The 23,496-nt window shown below is 44.3% G+C and overlaps 1 protein-coding gene across 6 annotated transcripts in view; it reads right to left on the bottom strand.

The window, feature by feature from the left end:
* The window catches only part of LOC111263505 (uncharacterized), a 57,355-nt gene that overhangs the window by 9,673 nt on the left and 24,186 nt on the right, over positions 1–23,496 (bottom strand). For 4 of the 6 annotated variants that reach the window (XM_022838627.2, XM_022838630.1, XM_022838629.2 and 1 more), the window contains exons 3-5: positions 6,082–6,287; positions 632–1,056; positions 14–396 (exon numbers count right to left, since the gene is read on the bottom strand). In XM_022838627.2, the coding sequence (XP_022694362.1) occupies positions 14–396; positions 632–1,056; positions 6,082–6,287 (1,014 nt within the window). Of the gene's footprint in view, positions 1–13; positions 397–631; positions 1,057–3,931; positions 4,370–6,081; positions 6,288–13,325; positions 13,916–23,496 lie in introns of those variants that run through there. The other 2 variants (XM_022838631.2, XM_022838632.2) reach the window with 2 other exon arrangements.

Genomic DNA, 23,496 nt, shown 5'->3' with positions numbered 1-23,496 from the left:
ATATATAGATTACCTTCTTTAGATGCATTCTCCGTAGTATCGGCTGTGCACCTGAAGAGTCCCTTGTAGGGGCTGACGAAGATGGCCTCCCCGCCCTGCGGGTTGCCAGGTGAGCCGGACGACCCAGCCGACGGGTAGAGGACTAAATTGCGCTCTACACCCGAAGCGTACGACGAGGAAGCCTCGAAGGCTCCTCCACCGTCGCCTGCTCCAGACGCCGCAGCGGCCGCACATGCGTACGAGGCCAGACTCTGAGCGGGGTTGAGCTCGTTAACATTGAGCGAGATGGTATTGTGGGCTGTGATCAGACGAGGTACGACTACCTTTCGGGGAGGCTTCGCACTGCCCACACTGGCGCCTACAAGCACCGATGACGCGGCTGCCGGTGGCATCGCACTGTAAGTGAGAAGACACTCGCTAAAAAGCTATGCAGGACAGATATATTTTGTAGCTGTATACATGGGAGAGGCTAATGCGCTTAATGGTCAATGAATGAGTTTATGTGTATCAAGTTGCACACTTATACAGAAGCTCGCTTTCCTGCGATCAGGGACCTGTAACTTTGCACTGGAATCTAGCTATGAAATCGGAGACAAGTGCGTGTGTGTGTCGTGTTCATGCTTGTACATACTCAGAAAGGATGCTTTTTTGTAGATTGGATGCACAGCACTGTCCTCCTTGTCTGCTGATTAATGCCGGCGCAATCTGTGGTGTACTGCTATGGCCGCTGCCGCTGTTGGTACAGACGATACTGCCGTTGTCGGTGCTTGCACTGAGCTGAAGTCCATTCGGTGCAGTGCGTTTCTCTTTCAGTTGTTTTTGGAGAGCGGCCATTTTGTTCTTTGTGGCCTTGTTCTCTTCACTGCGTCGTCCGCCCATACCGTCGCCGGGGGTTTCGCTATTCTGCGACCCTACGTACATAAACCTACTGCTCACTGAGCTGATTCTTCGCCGTTCACGACTGGTCGACGGCAGGTTGGAGTCACGCTCGCGTTTCGCAGATGGCATAGGAATGATGTGGTAAGCGCCGTTGTGCGGCACGAGTACCACGGAGATCTAGTAGAGCGAAGGAAAAATAAAAACGAGCAAAAAGTGCAACATATATGCAATTAGCTTAATCTAAAATATTGGTGGACACGAAGGAGCCCAACAGAAATGGAAAATACTTATTTGGACTACTACGTTTTACTATGAACACTGTGCCGCAATGCAACGGAACATCACCGCCATCAATTAGCATGACTTTTACTCACGTAGGGATCTATACTCTCTGTACAGCTATCAGTAATACGAAAACAGTTTGAACATATAATTATCCCACCTGTTGCATGCCTCAAAGATAGACATCTGTACATTAAAGCGTTATATTACTCGAACGCATCAATTACATGCCGAGCAGACAAAGAAGACCTGTCAAAATCACTTTCAATAGTTTCATCATCTCGTTGTTATCGCTTGCGTTCGATAAGCCGATTAATTACGATTGACTGTCTGCTGCTCAACGAGTGCATTTGTATTTATCCAGGACGACGCGCAACAGGTTGTTGGGCTAACAACGGAAATGTGTCAGTACCCTACGCTTATTTTTCGGCCAACATGAATGTTCGCGATGGATCGTTATGGATTTATTGTCATTAATTAGAATTAGGTTCACTCTCTTGTTTCCGTTCTGCGTAACAAACAGATGTGCGAAAGAATAGTCGCGGTAGAGTTCATAGAATTCGGCAAAGCACGCAGGATTTGCCGAAACGTTTTGGGACGTGACCGCCGCGCGAATCATGCTAGTAAACGGCGTTCAGTAGTGTAATAAGAGGCCACTTGTAGCGCGTCAGTTGTTTAGTGGCAGGCAAAAACGCTACCGGACGTTACTAACCATTCCTTTGTGACAAATTTAGCGAAAATGTCTGTTACCAGATTTTCCACTACGCCTGCAACTTGTTATCAGGTGAAATGTTAGAACGTTTCTGTCTGATTCGCTAGTACACACCGAATAGAAAGGACGTAGTTTAGTCACGGTATGCATATTTTTTTCGTGATCTCTTCACCTTGTTCTTGCCTTATATCGTTGCAAAGCCAAACTAAGCCTGTATTGGTCAATGTGGCTATGTTGACGTTACAGGCTGCTTCATTCAATCCATGATTACCATTTTACTTTTCATTTGTTCGCTCATCCATCTCGTCTTTTCGAGTCGCTACAAGACAAACGGATATATAAAAGAATATTGCCACGGCGCCCCTTCCAGTTAGCCTCGATTTTTAGGTTCGAATAAAATTAGATAGTATTCTGATTGGATAGACAGACAACTTCGTTTTTCTCTCCTTATTTCCCTTTTTTTTAATGGCGACTGAGCACATGCACATTTCGCAAAATAATCTACTACCAATGTCAGCCGTCGTTCAAATTATCTAGCGACTATCAGTGTAAAAGTCAATTCAAGATATCGTATGCATAGCGTTCCAATAAATAAGCAATTGAGCAATAATTTCATCAATAAGCACATTTTTTTGTATTTTATATTAAGCCCATTTTCAAATGCTGCACACCACCACACAATATCGAACATTCGATAACTGATAACAGAAGTAAACCTATTAGATAAATGTTTAAGTTTCTTCATCTAAGAATTTCATCCCTACGCACGTTGCACTACGGCCTGCACACAATCTTCTAGCAAGTTTTACGAGATTCGTCCAACCAAAATGTGCAAGATACAGTCAGTTGGATTTCACTATTATATCAGATCGTTCGCAATGTATTGCTACACCAACACCAGTTAAAAAGTTATAACAAATTCGATACGTCTAGTCCTTTACCAAAAAGAGTTTAGTGTTAACGGGCCATTGGGTACATCTAAATCACATGGCTGTTAAAATAAACTCACGAACTAGTTCAGTTTTAATCTTACAAACCTGCAGGCACCGCTTCGCAACAATCAGATTCTGTCGATCCACAAAAGTACTGGCCAAACGTAGAACTAGTTTGTCATAACAAAAAATGATGATGATCTAATCACTCGTACAGTGAGTGGAAATAAATTTAGAAACTGCATGATTTAAACTAGCACATCTAAATCTGTTGTTTTCCTTTCCAGGTCATGTACAATACCGAGCACCATTCTGCATCACACGGTCGCACATCGGAAACTGATAGAACAGTAACTGTTCAAGCAAACAATGCCATGACTGAGAAGCATTAAGCAGACGACAACAGCAGCTGCTAGCAGACGACAAAACTGTTTTGCTACTTGGCGTTCCTCCTCGCGCTGCGGCTGACTGGTAGCAGTTTTGTTAACGCAGCCGTAGGTAGCATCGCCAACACAAATATCAGAATTCGATCGGGCGGATTATGGCAGTCAGCCAATCCTTGCTAGTTAGTTAGCCAGTCCAGCAGACAATGCTATTGGCTCATTCGTTGCGTAGAGCTGCCACAGGCGAGCCCCGGTCTACGACCAGTGCCAACCTCAGACCAAACGTCAGGAAAAGGCACTTAACAGAACCTTATTTGGTCGAACAGGCAAATATCGATGACTGTGAGTGCGCATCTGACTGTGCCTGCATTTCAATTATAAATCATCGTGTTACATTCGAAATGCGATCATTTGCAGTGCGATTGGCTATGAGCCAAAAAGTAAAATGCGTATACACACTTTAGCAAAATTGAAAAAAAAAAAGGCGTTTGTGGTCGACACATGAATACTGTTTGCCGACTACCCTCCTGCCGTTCTAATAAGAGTGCAGTTTAGGAAAGAACTGATCAGGTGGCTATATGATTCTGAGGTCAGCGTCATGATAATCACTGCGCTGTAATAATAAGTACTGGGTTACTATTGTGTGTCGGACTGCGTTTGCTAATTTAAATGGTTTGTTCCATTGACTCAAGAAACCATCACAGTTATTATTTCGTGCCTTAGAATATTAGATTGCAACTTACGCAAACAAGGCTACATAGTGACCATATCACAAGAAACAAATTGGCAGTTTCCACTATAATGATACGTTGCTGCGAAACAGACACCTTGAACGGGTTATTGTACATCCATATTTTAAACAACACGATAAATACGGTCCAAGGAGAGTTCACTTGCTCAGCAATCCCTTTCCTATCTATGTATTACGCCTGTGACCAAATCGAATCTTATGCCGCTGACGCAATAGCCATTTTCACGTCGCGTCATCTAGAAGCTGCTCACTTCGACGACGACACATGTGTCTGTGTGCACTGACTTCGCCGCTTCCATGTCAAATGTACTAACAAACGGCCGTCCAATTGGAAATTGAATAATGACAACTCTCGAAAACTAATCAGCTTCCGCACGTGTTTCACACTGAATTAATTCCACTGGCGTTAACAGCCAACGGCGGAGTAGTTCAGCAAACGCTCGCTCAATCGTTCCCTCTCCCTCCCTTGCCATCCGCGTATGTTTCTGACCGAGGCGATAAATGTACACACGCGTCTGTGATGTTTTCGGTCTCCGCTGCCGCGCGTTCGTCCTCCCGCTAGTCCGCACAGCAAATTGACTACGAAGCCAGAAATCAAATAATGCGACTCCTTATAATGCGTCAGCGCGCAGCGGCTATCGTTGGCGCTCATAGCGAAGGTGGTACGCACTAGAATGGTTAGGAATATAAGCGTTACCGAAGCGCAATAGAGATAGGCAAGTAAGCAAAGAAATAGGTTCTTGACGGCAACAGAAACCTCGAACAAGCCTGCGCCGATAAGACATCACGAGCAGACGCATGAAAAGATGATGATGGTCATGGCCTTTAGTGTTATGCTTGTGGCAATTTAATTCGTGTACACTGTCAGTATACAGTGTTTCATATGCAATCATAATAACATCACATAATTTTCTCGTGCGCCATTTCTACGCTAACAACGCTATTAGACAATATATTATTATTATCCGGCCAGCTTGTTCGGTCCCGGCTCGTAAATCATAGGTATATGCCAGAATAATATTATTAAACGCGGTCTAACGAACGACTTCACGCGTTTCCTCTGTTACGATATTTCCTATAAAACAGAAAAAATGAAACGGCGGAGGGAGGCACTGTGAAACTTCAGTGTCTCGCAATGCACTAATAATCGCCATCCGGTCCATGTATATAATAGATTAAGGAATGCTCCTTGTCTTTCGATTCGCTTTGGCCTACGTTTGGATCACGTTATACTAATGTTACTTCGACTTAGTCGCCGTTGAAGACCGTAACCAGGAACACAGGTTGAAGGAGCTCAAAAAAATGGTAGATAACGAGCATAATGCGAACTGTAACAAGGTAACTACAACTACCAGAAATTCCAATAGCGAAAGAAAAACCAAGCCAATAACAGCCGCTGCCGTCGGCGACGCTCGACTACTTCTGGCTGCTACTAACGCCAGCAGCAGCAGCTGCTGCAAAGGCAAAACTCGCGCCATTTTCATCGTTCATTTTGCCTGGCTAGCAATCGCGCGTTAACTCAGTCTCGAAAGGTACACCAGTGGGGTGACCAGCCGTCAACTGCTTTTACTACAACTATTATCACGCTGAGGGCGTACGAAGTGTAGACACTCAATCGGGCATGTCTGGCAAATGGAATAAAGGTTTCTATTTGAAGTTTCGATTAATAAAACGCCATTTACGACACATCTACGGATCTTCGTAGCTTTCAAGCAAGCATGAAACGTGTTTCCTGTGAATGGATGGAAATCTCTCGCGCAGTCCCTAAAACCAATGTAAACAAACAATGTTCTGGGGATGAGAATATTTTACGTCCGATTACCAACAGCGTTATTATGAAAGACATTACTGAAGCTCTCAGCATCTGAAGATAATCACTGGCAGCAAATTGAAGAGCAGTAATACCACTTCGCAGCTAAAGTAATGAATATTAGAGTGAATGATTACCGTTAAATAAGATGACTATCAACAGCTGTTGTCTAGTATTCTTACCGCACAAAACCGCCAATATGTAGCATAGTCAATCACATAGACAGTCTATCGAACAGACGTATATTTTCGATGATATTATTGAACAAACTATTCAATAATAATCATAATGATTCGATAATGAAAATTGGCAGAAGCGTTCATTGTACTTACGTCGTTGGCAGCAAGCATCTTCGCCATCTCCGTGATGGTGTTCTTGTCATCGAGGTAAAGGGTTCGCCTGGTGTTTATTGGCCCGCCCTTCATTCCCACACTGAGGCGTACCGTACAAGAATCTTTGATGTTGTAATCCTCCAGTGTGTGGAAGTCCTTCAGTTCCTCTTCCAGGAACATCAGATTCTGCTCAGCCACTGGAATGCCTGAAATCAACATATGGAATAGAAGCTGTTACCAGATAGATGCGTTTGCAGCTGGCTAAGTGTGCTAACTTCGAGAAAACAGTTTTGCTATTTGTTATATAATATATAGCGTCAGAAATACAATTCTAATATGGATAGATGGGGATCGGTATTGCCTGACGTAAAATTCGTAAAATTTATTTGAATAGAACTATGCGGCTTTAAACGTCTTCTTCTCCTCGCTTTTCTTTTTCTGGAGGTCCATGGGATTCTTAGTAACTTCTTTGCTGTTTTGCCCCTCAAGGGATGGAGATTTGATGGTGAATTCCACTGTTTGCGATTAGTCTAGCAGCCACACCAGTTAATGTTTACAGAAGTTTGCACCTAAGCTGCCAGAATTCGGATCTGGCAGTCAACCCAAGTACTACGCCATATATGTCCTCGATCGACAATCCTCTTGGGAAGGAGCGGCGCAGCTGATCAAACGACTTGCACAATAACACTGAACATTGAAATAATGCATTGGCCCTTAGAAAGGCTTAAAGCTTTGAGGGATAAGAAAAGATATATATTGTCTTGTAAAACCAGATTGTTCTGTATTCTTGCAGCACTCAGCAGACTCATACACAAAAAAAGACTCATCTTCTGACGATTTGGCACTCTGAATCGGCTTCGACGACAGAAGACTCGCGACAGCTCGAAGATCAAGATAGGTTATACTTCCTATCCTATCCCAGGATTCCATGGCCATCACTACACCGTACTTTTGTACATTTAATATTCGTTCGCCGACAATAACAACAAATATTCTAGCGGCACCAGAAATCGCTGTACCATGAACGGATGAATTGAGGAACTGATGATGCACCAGAGAATACAGCGCCCAAGTAGAACCGACTGAAGCCGAACGATACCCGACACACAGCGAGAACACACAGCGCCCACATGAGCATACACGTAGACACTAAACGACGCAGGCCCTATCGCATCGTTGAGTCCGCGCGGCAGCATCAGAAACCAACGATCATGATTGCTATAGTAATGACGCGTTTTCGACTAGTATCCGCAAATGTGTGCGCGTTAGTCTTCGTCTAACTCTTCAGTAGTAACTATCGTTTCCGTGTATTGGCTAAGTAATTGACTGCCTATTTGTGTGTTAGAATACATTTATATACTGCGGCTGTGTACGGCCACCAGAAGCTGTATCGTGTTGCTGACACACCCACATTCAAACAGACGCACCTTTTTATACTACTGCATCCCTAGTGCATCGATATTCTTTCTATATGCAGTACCTCGTAAAAGAACGTACGTGCGTATATGTATGTGAATGTCTTGATTGGCTGGTGTTTTTTGAGTTTCTCGATAACTAAGCAAAAAGATATTAAAGAAAACGAGGTTGACTGCCGCATCGTGTAGCTTGGCTGCGCGCTGTTTGCTCTACATATTACGTCTATTACATGTGTTGCTTTGTCCCTCAGTCCGTCAATTAGATAGCCCAACTGTCCCTTATGTCTGTCTGCCGGCCTGCGCATGCATCTTCTATTGCCTGTTGCATCTATAGAGCAGGCAGCATATAGAGCCGCTGATTACCTACATACTACCTGGTACCTACGCAACGACGGTGTTTGTCTTTATAGTCATCTGACTGGCTGGCTGGCTGTTGTCGGGGCTGGGGACGATTTCGGATAGGAGAGACTCGTTCGCTTGTACGTCCGCCCCTCCGCGTGGCGATGGTGGGCTCCCGTCGCTGTACTGCTATTGCGCCCACTGGCAGCAGTTAGTGGTTCGGCTAGCTGCTAGCTGTTGCTGCTGGTCAGTAGCTGACCCCATAAGGCCGACAGGCCGTAAAGCCGAGCGTCACCACTGATGACAAAAACAGACCAAAGCCGACGATGCTTAACACAGCGCGAAGACATACTCGCACAGATCCAGCCCCAACATCAGTGTCAACCAGCGTCAGAAGATTACCGAGGTGGCACGATGCCGTATTACATAACGACAGATGCAGAGACACACAAACTCACTCAGATATATATATCTGTGCATATCAATAGCAAGAAATACTGCTACTGTTCTTGCTATTAGTATTGCTACTAAAGGGATGGCTGGGCAGTGTCTGCTCAAGTCTGATGGTAGCCGTGACGGCTTGAAGGCAACAACAACTACTGGACAACAAAACATGCCTACAAAGGACGCCATACCGACAGCACAACTATACGCACGACCAAACATAATTTTAGACAGCAGAGGGGACACTAAAACGCAATACCATAGCTAGAGGTTCGCGCGATCCGCTTAGGCTCACCTTCTCGCTCCCTTGACTTTAAGCCATCGTAGAACTCAACTGCTGAAAGCAGAAAGTTTTCGCAAAGTAACAGCAGCAGCAGATGAAACTAAACTGTAACAAAAGATATATGCAGCGGTGTTCATGCGCGGAAGGAGTTGGCCAAGGACCACGAAGAACAGTGTAACAGTGACTGCAATGCAAACGCTTCATAGGATTTTCTTGTATCATGCCACACGTATGCAGATCTATTGGACGATTAGCCTAAAGGCCACCATTAGTGGGTATAGCACCGTCAACAGCGACTGTTGCGTCCACCGAGAGTGTTTAGGCTTAACGAACCAGCTGGCAAAACATCGAATGAATGTATTCTAATACTCAAAATACATGCTATAATAACCATACCTGCTGCGTATATTAGCCCAGGTAGCAGGACCACTTTAAAAGCGAAATTGGCCACGGCGGAAAATAACTTGCTGTCCAGATGGCTGTATTGCATTCCATGCAACAAGATGCGAGAAAAAAAAAGAAAAAAGGCCCCTCGTGGCATGACACCTGCGCCCACTACAGACTGTTACTTCATCAGGACAAAGTAGAGTAGGCGCAACACACTGAAGTTTCGTAGGTGAGAAATCTAATCAAGGACACGTTAATCGGCCGGTTGACAACCACGAAGAGTAGTACCTGTGTATTTTTTTTGTTTAATGGACAAACGTAGAATAGAAGGGAACGCCACCACACTTCAGCGAAAGGTGGCAACTTGTAGCGCAATGACGATTGGCTCATACAGTGGAGAACATGTCAAGACAAACATTGGTATTTTTTTCAGCAATTTCATTTAAAGTAGCTTTCTTATCATTGTGTACTACTTGTAGCGACAAACAATTTGCAGTTAGTACAGACTTTCAAACATTAGCAGACATTTTCAACACATATAATAGTTGTAACTATCTCGTTCGACGATCATTCCAGCTTCACTGATTACGGCCGCCATTGTCATAATGGCGGCAAAAATTAAATGAAACATTGATGCACTGCGCGTTCCTTTTTTCTATACTAATGTTTTTATGTAGTTTCAAACTTGTTTTTCGTCGTTTCCGACATCTTCACAACTAGCATTTGGGTAGAAAAGAAGTTATCAAATTGCCTTTTCCAACTAGATAGCCCTCTTTTGACTATTCGTCAATTTTACGAAAACCCCGCATCCCTTTTAATCGTTGAGACACACAAATTTCTAAGCTGCTGTCCAATTTTCACACCACGAAGACTTTTATGCTTGTTGCGTCCATTCTTTCTGCGTCCACGCGTGTTTGTCCGCGGCCTTCCTTAGATAGGTCCACGGTCTTCCTTAGATAGAGGTCATGACATTGTCAATGTTATAACGTCCGGACGACGGCTGGGCAAAGCGATCTAAGGGCGCGGCGACTATATTTCTAGCGAAGATCATTGTTGCCGGCTACCGAATACATCAACACTGGAAAATGCTGCCTATAGTCTAATGCAAAACCCCAAGTAAAAATGGACAACAAAGAGCTTCCTGACAAGTTTGTTCGTCGTAGTTCTCTCTGCCTTAGCTAAGGACACTCGGCTTTTACCAAAATAGCGGAATTGAAAGCATCGATCAAACCTGACCAAGTCACCTTTCTTTGTATGTAACACAAGTAATTATACACCACCTTAAAGCGCAGCTGATTTTTCGCTTCAAATTAAGCGAGCATGGAAAAAATCGCCTAAGGGATAAAGGAAAATTAATGCATTCAAGATCGATTTTTCAGCCTTAGCCAAGCCTGTCATATTACACTGCCGTCTAATAGTCAGCTGTTCCAACTTTTCGCTATCTTTTTCTGAGGATCATGTCACTTCGGCTTGTCTGACTTTTCTTCTGCGTGATTTCATGCCGTTGACGCAATCAGATCGTTAGAAGCTATGCTAGTGTCTCCCTACTGTTAATTTTTTCTGGCTTTCTATTGTTCTGTGTCGGTTCTGAGCCGACCTTTGCCTATACAATGAGTCATTGCCACCAAAAGCTAGAAGGCGAAAAGTGGAGGGGGAACTCGAATAAAAGCCATTTTGAGGCTAGCTAACGTTTTCGTTACCCGTCGTGATCGTCACCACTGTTAACATTGGTATCAGCAATATAATGTAAAATACGCGAGGGGTGCCTTGACACACTATCGACTCAGCTGAACGAACTCGTTCTTCCGCACCACTTAAGGGTCGTTCATCATTCAACCGACACCAGAGACCTTCGTGTTGTCTTCATCCTGAGAAGAAAACATTGGTTCTATTTCAGAGCCATTAATTGTCTAGTTGTTCTTGTTATCTGCCATTGAGGGTGTAACACATGTTATTCATCTACAGAGTAACTGCTAACTCCGATACGTCGTTTTTCTATTTGCATGATATGTGCAAAACTTCCCCTTAAGCCCCGTGTAGGCGGCTACTATATTGTTGTATATTTGTACGATAATAGACGTTTTAGTAGACAATGGAACAGAATGTCGTAGAAGTGCACACTCAAATCGGGCGATCATAAACGCCAACGTAAAAAAAAATTAAAGAATTGAAATAAGGACTGAAATAGTAGAGCACGACTTTTCCAAATTTTAACCCAAATCATTATAATCATCGAAATTCAAAGAAAACCTTAAGGCCAGTCGTGCAAGCATAAGCGTGACACAATGGCGATTAGAAAAAAAAAAAAAACTTGTTCGTGCCTTTTAGTTTGGGATAAACTAAGTTATTATTCGTTACTGCTAAGTAACAAGAAGTATGGTATTAATAAATAAAATTGGTCTCTTGCTTACAGTTCAATAATACGGACTGGGCGCAGTGGCCGTAATAGAATACCAAAAAAAGATTACCCCTCTGATTTGTAGCACCGGGGTGCATAAAATAATAAGTAATAGACCTGCCACAATACCTAAGTTGAGTATGACGCGTCGATGTAGGAAGAACGGATCGATAGGCACTAAAAGCGGTTGAAACATAAATCTTGTCCAAATTTCAAATGTGCTTAGCCTAGATATACTTCACTCGATTGTCAGTTCTCGAACGGCGTCAGCAAACAACAGAATGCCCCAGGGTATTACTGTTCCAAATGGAAGTGCAAAAGATGAAGAATCTATGAATGGACCTTCTCGGCGTCTAGAACACATAGTGGGCTGCGTTATCTCTCTTTCCGTATATCTCGCTGTTGTCGCAGATACAGATCGAGATCGTTACGTACGTTTTAGCCTGTCTCTTCCGCTTATCCACTCGCTGTCCGCTAAGCCCGATTTACTCCAGGAACGGTCTGACAACAGCAAACTAGTGAACCGCCCAACCATCATAGTGATCTCACTATAACCAGCATTTCCTACGATAGCCACAGCGTTTGGTTGAGCCAGTGGGCGGGTGATTTCGATCAATTGGACCAACGAAGTGTGACCTGCCTTCGCCACTGCTAGAAGCCGAAGGACGCTGGTAGTGGTAACTGTCCGAGCAAAGGCCTTTCTGGCTCCTTTGAAGGTGTCGTTTGACTGGTCCGACGGTTACACGACATTCAGAGAGAAACAGAACAGACCTCAAAGTCATGCGGACATCACGCGATAGCGGGAGCCACCAGCGACAACAAACATTGCATTTCCCGCTAACTGACGATATGGTACCAATACGACGGCACCGCCAACGCTAAACGTCTACTGCGACAATCGTAAGCTTATTGGCACGCAACGCAAACACAGTAGTGTTTGACTGCTAACTTTTGAGCAGCTTCGACAACTGCTGTAGTCGAGTTAAGTAGCAAGGTTGATGTTTCCGTATAGTAGACGAGATTATCCAGACAACTGATATATACTAAATAATTTGTAATTATCGGTGATGGGGCGAGTGATAGAACATATTCTAGGTGTTGAGTAAGAGCGCTGATGTAAAGCTCCTTTCCAATATGTTATCTCACAAAGAAACCCACTAATAGGATAGGAGTATTCTAGACAAGTCTATTGATATATTTCTGCATACCTGCGCTTGTCTGCCGTCGGTCATTTCGAATTCAATTCATAAAAGCACAACAGCCTGTTACTATGAACTTGTTCACAAGCGACTATCTTCCTTGAGAGTCGCTAACTAACGATACACCCTTGTCCACAAGCGCAAATAGAAAACCCGCTGTTAAGAATTAATATAAAATAGATATGCATCAAATTAGATGTTTCGTAGGTCCTTCCGAGTCCATTAAAAGCAATCAAAGCAATAAGCTTTGCTTGTCTACGAAAACAAAATTGCCGACGGCTTTTTAAAATGGCTAGAACGGCCTTCGTCCCACTGGAGTAATGAATCTGTTACTCTACATACCATTTACAGAAATCGCCGCGGTTCACTCTTACTTTGCTATATGCCCTTACGAACGTTTAGAAGCCTAACAACAAATTGATAATGTTTTTTAAAGATAAACAACACTCATAAACGTTATTACTCTACATTTGCAAACTGAACTGAATTTCCTTAGTTAGTTTTTCTTCTTTCAAGCTTTCAAGGTCCATTTCATATTCTCTCATAGACAGCTTCGGCTAAAAAAAAATCATAAAATTAATTGTTTGTTTTTGTAAGTGAGGTTTTAAGTAATCGATTGACTCTACGTTTGGTACTTGAACACAGCAGCGTCAATCTGTTTACCAAAAGAGCCATTTGCTTGCTATCTGCGAAAACGGAGTAATGTGTTTCTACTAGTTAGTGGCTAAATTCATTAACTGCTCATTAGTTACGCTTAACCTCAATACCCTTCTGAATACCTGTCGTCGCGGGTCATTCTTGTCTTATGAAGTTCTCGGAGCGGCTGTTTGCAAGTACGTCCCCAACGCTTCGGGAATCAAGCGAAAAAACATTCCCATGGGTGTTCAATCTGATTTAAGGATCTTGGAGAAAACCACAAATATTAGCGATGTGCAACGGGCAGGATCAACGATATAACTATACTAGCAAAAACTGTTCGTTTTTAAATTGTCAACCAGGAATAACTTATAATACGCACCATAACCAAGCTACAGAAATGATGAAAATAGATCGTTCGTCACTACGACTGTGATGTTTATGATTACAATTTCAGCGAAAAGATGTTTCGTGCTCGTAGTTGATCGAGCGGCTCACTTAGCGACGACGTCAATCTATATTTACATCCTCTTATCCCTCCTTGTTTTTCTTCCTTTTCATTGCTTTTGCTTCGCCCTAAACAATCTTACGCTTTTTGATGTTTTCGCTCAAAGTTTATACTTTATACGATACATTATAATCGATCACCACCAGCAGCGTACTAATAATTATGACCACCATCGAGTGATTACTATAAATTTTATTTTTATGACTCATGAACAGTTCTTTCTTCGCATCAGCCTTGACAGCATCAGCTCACAACGTTGATCGCCGTCCTTTGCGCGCTCACCGGTGATACGCGTTCAATCAAACCTAGTCTTCACCGACACAAACGATTCCAGACGGAGAGGGCGGACCTTGTGTATTAGAATAATAATACGAGTAATAGCGACTGCAATGCTAAACAGCAAGGTGAACCCTAGCGCGGCCAAACCATTAAGCAAGGATCGGGTGAGCTGAAATTTATAGTTGAAGTTACCAAGCAACAAACTTGCAACTTGATTCTTAATGAGTGAAAATAAAAAACCGCTCGTGTATGAGACGGTCAAGGCTTAAAGAACTGTATCTATTGTATATTTAATAATATACACGTTTCGTATAAATGCTACACCACGTTTTGGTACAAGCGTGATGATGCCAGGAGAAGAGGCGTATGCATAAATTTAGGCCAAGTTGTTAGTTTCCTATTGCGGTTGCCCTGAATTGTGATAAAAAGGGTAAGAAAAAGGGTATTCTTTAAGATGTCCTGTAGAAGTGGCTTTTCTTTAGAAAGTCGCGCGGATCTAACAGAAATATATACTCACAAATTTCACCAGCCGCAGCACTACCCATTACTTAACGAGCCTCTTGACCAAACGCCACCTAAGTGCCTAAAATCCGTTTGTCTATTTAACCTCAACAAGACGTACCTGGAAACGCCTGTGTTTGCTGTGTGTGACTTAGCTCGCCTCCTCCCTTTTCCTGGTCGGTAGGTGTGCAAGGCCCAAAAGAGTTGTTTCTGCCTAAAGCAAAAGCCTAACCCCAGCGAAATCTTTCCTCCCTTGAGCGTACTTTCCGTGCATTTTCAAACTTTCCGTCACATGGCAAGCAAGAAGCCAGCAAAGAAGACAGCAAAAAAAAAAGCTTGTTCAGAGAATCCGTGAAGACTGGAACGTGTTTCCTATACGCCTACCCGTAGAAGCTGTAGAAGCAGGCAGCGCCGTTTTCTGCTTTGGTCCAGACACCTACTTGACTGCCTACCTTCCTTGTCGCATCGTTTGCCCCATCAAAAGCTTATAGGCTGTCACTTTATAGTTTTACCACTGCGTGACTGACAAGCACGCGCTGACGTTACGGAAACTTCGTCCATGTTGTCGCCATTGTCGCTGCTTCATCAACGATCTAGAGTATTTCAAACGTGTGTTTGAAGAGTGGCAGCGTTTCCATAATTTTTTGGGCACAGCTTTTGTTACATTTGACTCCCACTCCAGCTGTCATTTTTTTTAACCGGCACGATGGTGTTAGAAGTCCAGCCGTTATCTGGCCGGCCACAGTTGTTACTGCCGCTCCGAATAAGCAACCGGCTAACCAAACTGACGAAGTCGTAGCCAATATATAGGAAGCAGGCAGTGATCGTTGCAGCTCTGAAAGTCAAGCAGCGCCATCACGTGAATGGAAATTTACAAACATGAGATCGCAAGTGGCTGATACTAATATGGGTATAATTGCTAAACGGGAGGTATGGGTCGCGGCTAAACTGCGCGCTGACGCAGCTCAGTTTTTCCAACGCCAGTAGATTCTAAAGTAGTAAGTACTACAGTCAGCCGACAGCTACAGGTGGGCAAGGCCCCATCATTTATCCACGCTCCGTCCTACAGACCCATTTCGGTAACATAGCCGTACCGCCATCTTCGCAGCACTAATACGTTCAAATAGCGGCACTAATTTGTTAGAAAGTTAGCGAATGATAAGGAGAATGACGACCGTGCTGGTGATAATGATGAACGAATGCTAGAGCTAACGCGTACCGACCGATCGCCGTTTATAACTCAACCTTATTATAAGGTCCCCATTCATTGTTCTAAGTAACTTTAAAAAGCCTCGTAGGCTTCCGGAACTTTATGTCATTGTGTCATACATCTACTGTTTTGGCTTTGTTAGAAGTGCGCCCGCGCGGTGCGCGTTTTGTTCCTTTAACAAAACGTCGCTGAACCTAACGATTACTCGCTAATAGCATTTGTTGCAGGTAATTTCCTTCTAACATAATGTGTTTGAACGGTCTTCGAGACCAAGGAGTACCAGTGGTTGCATTTACTACCCGTTGTCTACAGAGCATCATTCAAACATCGAATTGGCCTCACCGATGAGACAGATCCAGCCCATAGAAGCAAAGAATCGAAAAAAAGAGCTTAATGTGTTTGTTACGAGACTATCTAGTTGAAACTGTTCGTGTGCTATAAACCAACGTATTTTGTGTATAGATAGTGCAGACCAACATGAAACTTTACGACAGCGACAGCAGTGGCGATTAGTGGAACATTCGCCATCTGCTCTTTCGCCTTCTTTGCTGTTTCCAGCCTGCCAGCAGCAACAGTGTCTATATCTGGCCGTCTCTATGACCGGGCCAGGGAGACAGACATACAGCAGCCGGATACTGCAAACAAACGGGCGAGCGAGTGAGCAACGGCGAGTCGAAGTAGCAGCTAGTTACCCAGCTGCTAGTTCGAATACCGGCAGTGCTACGGTTCCTACTGTTAACGGCAGTCTCGTCCTTCGGTGCGTGCCCAATCTGGATCGGCGTCACTCGATAAAGCTGTTGCTGCCGCTTTCAGCAGCTACTGTACATCACCTATTTGGCCACGAAGACATTAGGGTCGCTGTCGACGGATACTGGCTTGATCGGCGTAGTTTCCACGGGGGCTCGTCTGCTGGTGTCCACGATCACGACACAACAAATACAGTATTTTCTTCAACTACTACCGCTACCAGTAGAATAGCGACCACCGCCGTTGATGTTCATCAGTCTGCTCCAGCCGATAACCATCCGTTTTTTACGTATGCACGTCCTGCAGCTATCAAAAAGCAATTATAGTAGTTTACGTATTGCCAGTGTCACCGTGGTGCGAATCATTCTATGGAGTCGATTGGCAAACTTCAAACGCATAGAGTCTTATTTGTACCTAGCGTCTATTATTAGCTCTAGCACAAAGGCTAACTTTGTAATAGAATTGCTCAGTGGTGTCACAGCACGCTGAATAGTCATAGAACCGCAAAGTGGACCCCCGTCTGTGCGAATCAGTCGCTACCGGCAACAGAAAACAAGAACTGATCGCGACAACAGCTATAAGCCTAGTCGTCCGCCGCTAGAATAGATAGTGATAAAAATTTGATTCATTATACTGCCATCACCAGTTTAACCTTCAACAATAACGACAGAAGCATTAACAACAGAGAAATGATACACAGCCGTGTAGCCACAGGAGGTTCAGTTCAGCTGGCGTACATCACCAGCGCCCCAGCGACGCTCCGCACCATGCTGCTTAACGCGTCTCGGTGACGGAGAGACTCTCGTAACGCGGATATGGCGTGCAATCGTTTTTCTTTTCTCCCCCTGCGTCTGTTTCTTTCAAGTGTATCAGTCCTGTTCTCTCTCTGTTCCGCTATCGATTTCGCTGGCCGACACAACCGACGCTGAATCAAACCCTAGCAGCTTACTTAGCTAGCGTGCGGCCACGGTCGACTACGATCTGCTCGGTAACTCTACAATGAGATTTATGAGGCTGTGTGCTGTTACGTACGTATAATATTTTCAACGGTTTGAACTTTCCAGTGCCGACTGATCGGCTGTAAAGAGCAATGGCCAACTGGTTGGCGCTATCCCGCGCCAAGGCAGATGGCTACCGAGAGCCTACCACTGCAAGGATAAAATGAGTCAGATCAGACAGTCTGCCTATTTTAATATATAATTCATGCGAGCGTTGCCCGTTCACCTTTAAACTGCTGAAACATCTGCCACCGGTCAAACTACTCGGTTAGCATGCAGCTGCTTGATCTACAATACCGAGTTCGGCTGCTATCTGCGGGCTAGCAGATTCGATCGTGGTTGTACAAGGGCTTCTTCCCAACTGAACGATGAGGGACTATGATCAATAGCGACAAGTAGCAGTAGCAGCAAAAACATACAGATAGAGGCTCAGCGGCTCGTCCTTAGGTAGTCGCAAACAATACGAACAACAAGATTCGTCGATCAGAGCTGTTAAAACGGTCAGCCTCAACGATGACGACCAACCACGCTGTTAGTAGAAGGACAGTGTTGTACCTCTTCAATGCATACGTTGTACGTTTTCTTCGCTGCTCATTCGGCCATTTTTTCTTCGGTGGTTTCTTGTGTCTACGCCGATGAGAGCAAACATCTTCTTCACCGACGTTGCAGTCCTTCCGTTGTATTCATCGTTCGCGTAATCATCAACCCAGTCGTCACGATATCTCCAGCGCCATCACCATGGCTCTTCTGACTTTTCTTTCCCTTACCTATTTGCCTTATCCACCGATACACAACGAGTCTCTTGTCCACTCTGGAAATTACAATCGAAACACTGCAGTCAGCCATCTAAGGCGTTGACGGATGTCGCTACTGCTTCTGTTGTTCCTATCCTCGTTATCATCATTGTGGTTCTTACAGCTTCGGCGGAGTTTCGCGCCGCCAACGATGACACCAATAGGCAACTTTGCCTAGCGCTATAGCTCAGTAATGCATAAGTATTGTACTGCGATTACTTCCTGGTTTTCATTTTGTCGTGATGCATTTGCTTGCAGCTATGGCAGTAGTGCGCGATTCGGCTGTTTCTTTATCGCACTTTGATCATTCGTGCACAACTCTGTTGCCGTTGCTACAGTCATCATTGCCGTTACCGTCAACGCCGTCGTTTCGGACACGCATCGTCACCGCCATCTTCACAGCTCGGCGGTCGACCGATCGGGCATGCGCAGCCAACGCCACTCGTTGCCTTCTGCGCCCCGTAGTCGCTGCAGTTCTTACGACCCAACATCTATGCCTACTCCGGCTGCACTGACTATGTTGAATAGCGTTGGCAGGCATCCGTCCGCTATTTGCTGTCTTGTCTATCCGCCGTCGATCTACGTGCTCACGTAGAACTCTGTCCTGTACGCTAGGCGGCCTGTCACTCTGTTTTGTTCGCTTCGGTCGTCGGCAACGTTCATTGGCCGGCCATTCGAATAGACCGCGCACTTTCTGTCAGCAGCAACGAATGCTGCAGCATTATCAGCTGTCGTTGCCAAGAATCGATGCTTCACCACCTGCCCTCCCTTTTGTTCGTTCGCTACGTCGTCGTTTTTCTTCGTGTTATTCATCATCTGACCAATAACAGCCTGAGGCAATCAGCGTTGGGAACTCTTATAGCAATAGCCTACTCGCCTGCACAGAGCTGATAAGTTTTACACGAGCTTCAATCCTCCAACTTTCCTTGGGGGAGCTGCAGCCACCGCTTTTACGCTTACTGGCGAACAGCGTTCGTTCGGAACAACCATTATATAAATTGTTTAATTTATTTCATCACCGTTCATACTCTTACCTGTATAACTATAGAAGATGGCTTAGTTCCGCTAAGTTGTGAGCTGTGTAGTTTAGAATAAACTAAAATTCAACGCTTGTTCGTAAATTCGTTGGCTGTGTCAATCAAGCAACGAATCTATCTTTCTACTGCCAGTAGTTCGGCTGTTAGTGCTGCGTCAAGCTTATTCTGTTACCTATTAGTAGATTCCTACAAAAGCTGCAGCAGCGGTGGGTGTCCAATTTGGTGCTCCTGTTCTTACATTTATATGTATTGCACAACTGCGATTATCATGATAATTATGCTTCTTGTTTCTCGCGGTCGTTCTGGGTTGCCCTGGGTCGCCCTTAGTCGACAGACGCCGAAACTAAAATACAACAGCTAAGTTATCATGGTTCTGTAGGTCAATATCAATCTCTCCAACTATTTGTTGCAAGCGGCAGCGCTGGCTGATTTGTTCTGTTGTTTGCTATCAGTTCCAACAACAACAGAACAGGTGCGGCGATATGAAAGGCCATATTGCTTCAGTGGCTGTTCTAATGGCTCGACGCGGCTACCGAGTCCCTCTGCGATTGGCTAAATATCTGTTATCTATACTTGTCCACCTTCTGTCTTCGTCGGCCTGTAGCCCCTCGTTAATGCTTGCTGAATTTCCCCCCTTGGTCTTACTCGTGTTTTTTAGAACAATTTAAAAACGGGACGCTTGCTGTGGAACTTCTTAAAGAAGTTCCACAGCAAGCGTCTCTCATAATCCCGATTCTGACGATATCGACGATCAAAAGTTCTAATAACGATCCCAATTAATGGCGCGATTATGAAGGGACAAAACAAAATTGCCCAGATCTTCAAAGCTTCAATAAAGTAGCGCCATATTGCAATCGATTCTACTATCTCAAAACGCATACGAATAAATTCATTGGAACTATTAAGTAAAAGGCTGAGAGCCATGTGTAGCCGAAGAGTTAATGAATGCTAAATTGATAAAAAAAAAAAAGTAGGATAAATAGCAAAGCATCGTACTTCCATCGGTGCGCAACAAGAAGTCTAATATTAGAAATTCTATCAAGCCCAGTCACCATCATGGACCACCTAATATCTACTATAACGGATGAATGGGGGGGTAGGCGCATTTGTTTCGCCGAAAATAGATGTGTAAATTAAGCGACTGAGAGAATCATTTTAGCAAAGAATGGAATATATCTTCTATCCTTCGCTTAGCATGTAACATCGTCCAGGTCATGGAAATTGTTTCTATAGCCCACGCACGCGTTGCTGCTGGTATCAAGTACCACAATCTACTATCAACTAACAACGATAGTAACGGAAAAAGCACGGACGTTTTTGTCGTCCAATGAGCAGAGTGGCCGAACTCGATGAAAAAGTGATGAACGTAGTATGGAAATAGCAAGCTTCGGGGTGCTGTCGCCAGAAGGGCAAACATGAAGGTCAATATCCCTCGTCGAACAACGAGGATAACAAAAAAACTCGTTACAGGATACATGCATAAAGAGACATCTCCGTTAGACGATGTCATATCATGCTTATATTTATAAGGATTATAAAGCAAAAAACGCAAGGCACCCTTTAAACAAACTAACAAAAAAATGTATTGACGAACTACTGCTCAGTCGTGCGTTCAGCGCCCATACTGGTCAGCCAGCTTGACCAAGCAAACGAGGAGGCAAGGAAGCAAAGCCACTAAACAGTTCAAATGCTGTTAACATTTCAGCTACCCGATGGCCTCTCTCGATGCTCGATGGCGCGCCAGCAATTGAAACTGCTGCTGATCGACATGGTTTCAATAGCATGCCACAAGCATGGACGAACGTGCAACAACAGCGAGGACGAAGACGGTGATGCCGCTTGGCGGCAGGTACGTGACGAGAGCGGCGGATATCAAGAACCACCGTCTAACTACCAGCATCGCTGGCAAACACGCACCAACTTAAAGGTAAACGTCGTTGAAGCGTTGAAGCCTCTCGGCTTCACCGCGCATGAGCGATGGCTCTTATTGCCCGCCAATTTTCGACAAACGAACGAAACCGAAAAAACTACAGCTAAACGCTTCCTGCCCGACCGCTCGTCTAGCGACGCACCGACAAATTAAATGAGTGGGCAATCATCCAACAAAGCGCTTGTCAACAAAGTCGCTGTGTGTTGCCATGGCGTTTTGTCAAATAGTGGTCACCAATGACACTTTTGCTGGGCGGAAAAGTTGTTTTTGTTTCTGGTGATTCGTCGTCGTTGTTACTTAGTTGGTGCTCACGAGCTGATACATTCGCAATGTGTTTTCTCCTTGCGAGCTTTGGCCGTAGTCGTGCTACTCATAGAAGTACTTTTCAAAGATAGTAGTCGATGTGGTCGCCAAACGACGTGCAGCTGCCTGTAGAGTCGTCTGCCACCCACTTACACTAATCACTGTAACTATTGAACACTTGTTCCAGCTGTAACTGCTAGACAAAGAGAAAAGATCGTTTTTGTCGTGTACCAGTTGAACTTTTTTTAACCCGTCATCCGAGACCGTCAGTGAGAATGCACAAGATTCAACGAACTGAGGACAAAAAAATAGCTGTGACCAGAGGCTCCGTGTTTTCACCCAATTCAGACTTACGTACTAGGGCACGTATTACCCCCCGAAGCCGCATTTCGAGGAAGGGGAAAGGGTAGACTAGGAAAGCTGCTATATATATAGCATCGACGGCAAGATGTGCTCAAAAAATAAGCACAGCAATGGAGAAGCAGCAAATAAAATGTATAAGCAAATTTACATAACAGAGTAGATGATTGGGTCTAGTTTCATTTCTAGGGCCCACCTAGTAAAGTTATCAGTAAGGCAATGGCGACCGCAATCTCACAACACACCTATATATATGAAAACTTCACGTACAGAGTGTCTAGTCTGTGCAACATCAGCTGTATTCAACAGGAATGGTTACTGCGTCTGGCGTCCCATGAGTATATATATACATATTAGAGGCTAGAGTCTGGAGTCCTTAACCGCCTTTATAACCAGAAATAAGCATTCGAAGCTAAACCGACCAATTATCGAGACCAGGTAACAACAACAGGTTCGCTATTCAACAATATAATAGTTTTAATTGTACCTCTGTGGCAGATCGCAGTCGGTAATTTCTTGCGTCAGCATCTGGTAAGCAGCTTCGCATATCTATATATAAGTTTAGGCTGAATTCCCATTGAAACAGTGCTGGCCAGTTCAATTATATGTATTCCAACGCTACCATGCCGGAATAAGGCGTAAGGATTTATTTTGGCATAAAGTCGGACATTCCAGTCGGCCTCCCGACAGTATATGCGTTACATATTCGACCGCCTGAGAGCCATAACTTCGTCCCACGAATAACGTTTAACGCATTTTTTAACATCTAATAGCCATATATGGGAACATCGGTAATGGAAGACGGTGGAGATGTGCAGCTGGGGTCAGTAATTCTGAATCCAGTCGATGTGGGTCATCGGCTGCTGCTGCTGCCAATAGCATCGTCAACAAGACGATGCCGCTTTGTGAGCTGAGCTACAGGAGCTATAGAGGCTACGGTACTTTCTCGAAGTTGTCTACTGTAGCATTTGATATACGAACTCGATTGATCGTATGCGGTCATTTTTATGTACATACAAATAATATCACATCTACATCACGGTCGATCGTTCATTTTTAATAGTACATACATTTTTAGTAGTTTTACTTGTTATCAATAGCGTCGATACTTAACAAACAGCTATAGAAGTTTATTTCATACAGGACTGTACTTCCTTTATCCCTTCAAGCTCCAATTAACTTAAAGTACAAACTAAACAACACAAAACGAGGGTCAAAACTGTCGGCCTTCTAGTGCCAATTAGCTGTGCGTCACATCCAGTAACTGATCGTCGTTTTATTCGGCCTCTTTCGTGACACGTAATTCGATGGAATCATATCTGCGCGTCTGTCGAACAGAGTAGTCACTATTATCCATTTCTCACTTCCCTATTTCGTCATCATCATGGTCTGCATGTTTTCGTCCAAGTAATGTATACGATAATGCTGCAGCGTTACTGCTGAGTGCTCGATCTTGCACGTACATGCTCTTGCCGGCCCGTATTATGAATCGCTAGCACAGTCAATGGCTACTTATTGATACGAAGTGGCATCAGGATGACCATGCATTTTTTTCGCTTTCGATAACGAGACGGCTTCGAATTCGCCACACACACACACACACACACACACACACACACACACACACACACACACACACACACACAC

This window comes from Varroa jacobsoni, unplaced genomic scaffold (genome assembly GCF_002532875.2).
Source record: "Varroa jacobsoni isolate VJ856 unplaced genomic scaffold, vjacob_1.0 scaffold_772, whole genome shotgun sequence".
In the NCBI taxonomy this organism is placed as follows: domain Eukaryota; kingdom Metazoa; phylum Arthropoda; class Arachnida; order Mesostigmata; family Varroidae; genus Varroa; species Varroa jacobsoni.
The sequence above is the reverse complement of the archived record's forward strand: the minus strand, read 5'-3'. Positions and strand labels throughout refer to the sequence as shown.